The 5,277-nt window shown below is 46.9% G+C and overlaps 2 protein-coding genes across 2 annotated transcripts in view; both read left to right on the forward strand.

Annotated features, from left to right (window-relative positions):
* Nucleotides 1-509, forward strand: part of LOC131887075 (transcription elongation factor A N-terminal and central domain-containing protein 2-like) — a 605-nt gene extending 96 nt beyond the window's left edge. The window contains exon 2 of the mRNA XM_059235612.1: nt 34-509. Within this exon, the coding sequence (XP_059091595.1) occupies nt 34-509 (476 nt within the window). The remainder of the gene's footprint in view (nt 1-33) is intronic.
* Nucleotides 510-3,080, forward strand: LOC131880923 (palmitoyltransferase ZDHHC18-B-like). Its single transcript, XM_059227659.1, has 2 exons — nt 510-890; nt 1,567-3,080. Exons 1-2 carry the CDS (start codon nt 521-523, stop codon nt 2,679-2,681), a joined length of 1,485 nt encoding a protein of 494 aa, XP_059083642.1. The 5' UTR covers nt 510-520; the 3' UTR covers nt 2,682-3,080.
* Nucleotides 3,081-5,277: the final 2,197 nt, after the last annotated feature.

Raw genomic sequence — 5,277 nt, forward strand, 5'->3', positions numbered from 1 at the left:
ACACCTTCCTTCAAAACCCGCAAACACCCATAGTGGATTTAACGGCTATTTTGCGGGCTTGGCGCGAGAAGTCACCCTCTACCACGGTCATTAAGACCACGGGTATTGGTCGCACCATACGCCGTTTAGCCCAAAGTTCCTCTGTCGATCCTGGGGTGCGGGCGGAAGCCGCAGCGGTATACCAACATTGGCGCGCACAAGTGGAAAAGCGGGTGGAATTGGAAACCCGTGGTCCTTTGGAAGTAGAGTGCGATCGACCCACCGCCAATTGGCGCCAGAGAGCCCGTCATTTGCTAAATCAGGCCGTGACCACGGCCGGACAGCCGGAACAAGATTTGGCCTTGAACTTGGAAAAAGCCGCGTTTGAATTGTGCCGCCACGTGATTGGTAACCGATATCGCCGTTGTGTACGGAGTATGGTTTTGAGCTTGCGGAATGCCCCCTCACCCGTGCCCTTAGAGAATCGCGCCGCACACCGTGAGTTTGTGCGGACTCATCTACAGGACTAGCCCGTGAGTGAATGTTCCCCGTTCGCCGTAGTGAGGCTGTCCCGCGCTCCTGCTTTTGCGGTCACACCCATCCGAGTCAGTCTCGGCTGGCCAGTGACAGTCATCTTTTGGGCAGTGCTTACGCCATGCCTCGCCGACAGAGAAAATGGGAGGTGTTTCCCGGCAAAAATCAGTTCCTGTGCGGCGGCCGCATTATCATGGCCCGCCAAGCCGGCATTTTCTACCTCACCGTTTTTCTGATCGTGGTGACGGCCAGTTTGTTCTTCGTGTTCGACTGCCCGTACTTGACCGTTAAAATCAGCCCGCTTGTGCCCGTGGTGGGTGCCATTCTGTTCATCTTTACCCTATCTAATCTCTTCATGACGAGTTTCTCCGATCCAGGTAAGCCGTGTTTGAAAATGAATTCACTTGCTAATCGATTCTGCTAAGCCTGCCAATTCATCGCTTCTTCTGTGAATGATCTCAGCTTTGAAGGCATCCAATTCAGCTTGTCCTTCATTGAAACTCATAGGAACGCTTACAATCATGTGTTGATTGCATTGAACGGAGTGACGGATAACGATTGCTCGATTGAAGCAACTTGCTAGGTAGCTTTGTTGCAATGTTCTTAAACACCTGATTCGGGAAGGTTGGGAGCGATTGCCTAAATTGCCACATCTAGCTTTTGGTTCAATGAGTAGTTTTCCCCGTTCCGTTCTTGAGTCTTGTTTATGTTTGGTCACATCCGTATTTAGCCTGTATCGAACGATGTGCCCCCCTTGTGCTTATCCTTGTTTCTTAAGTATCGCTTGACTGAGATGCTCGTCGCCAGAATCACTTCATGTAAGATTGCCCATGGGCATCGGCATTTTCCATGCTTGATGAACGCTGACATGCTTCGATTCGATCAATCATCACTGTAAATGTACATATGTGTGGTGAAAAAATCTTGCGTCAGTGCCAGTTGAATGCATGTTTAGATAATGCCCTTCAAGAGCACTTTTTGTAGCAACATATTCGCCCGCCCCTGAAATGCACAGAGCCCTTTAAACGATCCCTAATTCCTCGTATATTCCAGGAATTATTCCACGAGCCACACGTGAAGAGGCTTGGGACACGGAGCGTCAGATTGAGATCCAACCCAACGGGAATGGAACGGCTTACCGACCTCCGCCTCGGACGCGAGAAACAATTGTGAATAATCAGACTGTCAAATTGAAGTACTGCTTCTCGTGCAAGATATTTCGGCCTCCGCGGGCCTCGCATTGCTCGATCTGTGACAACTGCGTGGAGCGCTTTGACCACCACTGCCCATGGGTGGGCAATTGTGTGGGTAAACGCAACTATCGCTACTTCTATTTGTTCCTGGTCTCTTTGGCGTTCCTCTGCATTTTCCTCTTCGGCTGTGCCGTGTCCCATTTGGTTCTCTTGGCCAAAGAAGAGGACACCTACGCCAAAAAGGGTACCTTCATTCAAGCTATCCGGGACTCCCCGTCGAGTATTGTGGTTGTCGTGATTTGCTTCTTCTCCGTGTGGAGCATCATCGGTCTGGCCGGATTCCACACCTACCTCACCTCCACCAATCTGACCACCAACGAGGACATCAAGGGCGCTTACTCGAGCAAGCGCAATCACGACAACTTCAATCCATTCAGTCGCGGCGGATTGGTGCAGAACTGCTTGGACGTGCTCTGCTCGCCCATGAATCCGAGTCTGATCGACGCCACGGGCATTGTCACCGAGCAGTATCTCATCTCGAACTCCCACGTTGATGTGGATAATCATCAGAACGCGCAACACTACGGAACGACCCTCCTTCACGGCGAGGGATCCACTTATCCACAACAACAGCAACCTTCGGCGGCCAGACCTTCACATAATGGGGTGTATCAGCAACAACATCCGGCCTCACTGCAGAATTTAAAATCCCCCGATGAGGATGATGGTGATGACATGGAGCTCCCGCCCCCGCCTTCCAATATGGGACCGCCTCGACATCAGATCGAGATTGACTTGCAGCAACGCACAATGATCGACTCGGCACTCGATTTGGACAGTCTGGATGGGGTCCCGGATGACACTGGGAGCACGGTGGCGTCGGGAAGCCAAGTGGGACTGATCAACAACGGCAGTGGAGAATCGGATCACCATCGCTATTCGCGACATCAACGGGAGGCCGAGGGTACGGTCTAGCCCAGGCTGACAAGTGAGTGCGTACAAATTGACCAAGACCATGACGATTCCATTTGGACACCCGAGTGACCGGACGAGACCGCCTACCCCCAAGCAATGGGGGGGGGATGTCAGTTCGAGCATGTGCATTTAAGGATTCGTTCATTACGTGACATTGTGCGCCATCATCCCTTGGAAACAGACTCAAAACGACCAAGTGCGGTGGTTACGTTTCAAATGAGAAGATGCTAGTGGTTGTTGGAATTACTCGAGAACCGCTTTGAGTTCGCCTCCTACTTCTTTGCCTAAGATTTTGCTTCATCATCTTGCAATTCTTGATTCAATGTGATCTAAAACGACTTCTTGATATTTACAATAAATGCCTTTTGCCTTAGGAGCGAAGGGTGTTGATCGAGGCAACCCAAAGTTTCCTAGTTTTTTGTTAAGAGCTTAAACATGATAAAGGGCTCCATTTCAAAACTAGATGGAAAGGAAGCTCTAAGAAAATACCGCCAGAAAAATGATATTAGTCTTTGCCTTGAGATCATACCTTCCCCCCAAAAGGTGCGGCTTTATATTCTGCCCCCGAAGATGCACATGGTGCAAAAAAAAGTTAAACACAGCCACTAGGAGTCTTCTGAAAATCTTTCTCTCCCTCAGTCATAAGCATGATATTGAATCCCATGATTTTATCATCCTAGAGACCAATGAAAACCCAAATCATGAGGGATCCAATTTTAAGCGAAAGGAGATTGGTACCCTCCGATAATTAATTCGCCTGAAGATATGGTAAGGGAAATGTTTGTTTGAAAATTTTGAGGTCAGAGCCAGAGGTATGATGAATGTCGACAGGAGTCTGAGGCAGGCAGGCGAGGCTTTCAGTGTCCATCTTCAAAACATTCCAAAGGGTTGAACTCGAAGCAAGAGTGGCGATTCTCTGAGCGTCGAGGAAAGGAAGAACGGAAATCTTGAATTCCTTTTGTGGCCTTCAGGCGGAAAAAATATCGGAATTGAGTGGGGAGACATATTGTCAGAGGCTGAATGAAAGTGGCCCGTAATTCCTAGGGCCGGCCAAAACTTGCATCTTGTAGATTGTGCAAAAAAGCTTGCAAAGCTCAGATTTTTCGGCAAACTTTGCAATTTAGCCAGCAATAATTGATAATGCAATTTCGCCTATTTCAGCGCAAAAATAACGACATTTTGGCAATTTATGAAAACTTTCATTAGTTGGAATGAATTTTGGGAAAAAATCGAGAGAATAAAGTTTTCTTGATTTTTTGCACAAACCCTTTTGGCATGAAAGAAAGAAAGAAAATAGCTATATCTCGCATCCATCCCTTTCAGGGGTTGAGTAACGGCGTTACTTGTAACGCTCTACTTATTGAGTAACGCTACCGATAAGTAACACCTTACTTTTCAGCAAAAGTAACGGTATTGAGAACGGAACTGGTCTTTTAGCTCTATTGTTACCGTTACTTTCTTCCTTTTAGAAGCTCTGTCTCAAAAGCAACCTCCTTTTTTTGCTACTAATGGGATCAAATGAATAATCACGGGAGGGTGTGACAGGGTTATCAATTTACATTTTCTGTGACGTACACCGTGAAACAGAAATTAGTTCCGTTTGATTTTTTTTTGATAATATTTACAAGCCTGATGTATCTATAAAGAATATCTATCCCTAAGACATGGAAACGTCTGTCTTCTCAATGTCCTTGGTTATTCTTCTTGGTACGTATGTTCCGTAACAAGTTTTAGTGTTTTTCTGCCTTCAATTTTCCAACGTCTTTTCGAGCTTTCTTTGGAGGTGCTGAGTTAAAGATTAAGTCAGGGCATTGAAAAACAATTCATCAATTCTAACCATACACCATCGAAAGTATTTTTACAGAAACTTAGACATTGGACAAGGAACAGACATGGGGTTTGTTCCGACGCACTCTGGCTAACCTAAGTCTGATTTGGCTGGCAAGGCCATATCCTCAACGTCGGATCAGAATCCGTTGACCTTTGATAAAGTGGACTGTAGGTGTGTCTTCTTCACGTCTTTTTATTTTCTCTCACGAGCGACCCTTTCAGTCTTTTTCGGTTTTTGTCTACATAAAATTCAGGCTTCGGAAATATACACTAATCATCACCAACCTCGAGAGACGGTGTTGATAAATTGGGCAATGAATCTAAGCCTATATTTGTCCATTAAACCCGTCTGAACATCCTCCCCCCCATTCCTTGCCCAGATTCTCAAAGTCTCTTCACTCTTCTTGAGTACTTAACAGGCATAATTTAGTAATAGATCTGGTTTTGCGGCCATCAGTGGATTTAACTGTTGCCGCCACAGACCATATAATGACTAGACCTCGCATAGCGCGAGGAAAAATGCGAACACTTGCCTTCATCAGCTGGTACATAAATTTTGGTGTACAGTGACTCATACTTTATCATCCGCCAGCGTGGCCGGATTCAGAGTGAGCTTGTCACTGATAGCATTCGTTGAAGGCCCAGCGATTGTAGGTCGTTACTACTGATCACGCAGTCACCCTCCTCTTTTTTGGTGTACTGAGTTGTTGACTTAAAATCCACTTTCCTCTGCACTGAGGTCGGGCCAATGCGACATCTAGTCGTT

This window comes from Tigriopus californicus, chromosome 1 (assembly GCF_007210705.1).
Source record: "Tigriopus californicus strain San Diego chromosome 1, Tcal_SD_v2.1, whole genome shotgun sequence".
Taxonomy (NCBI): Eukaryota; Metazoa; Arthropoda; class Copepoda; order Harpacticoida; family Harpacticidae; genus Tigriopus; species Tigriopus californicus.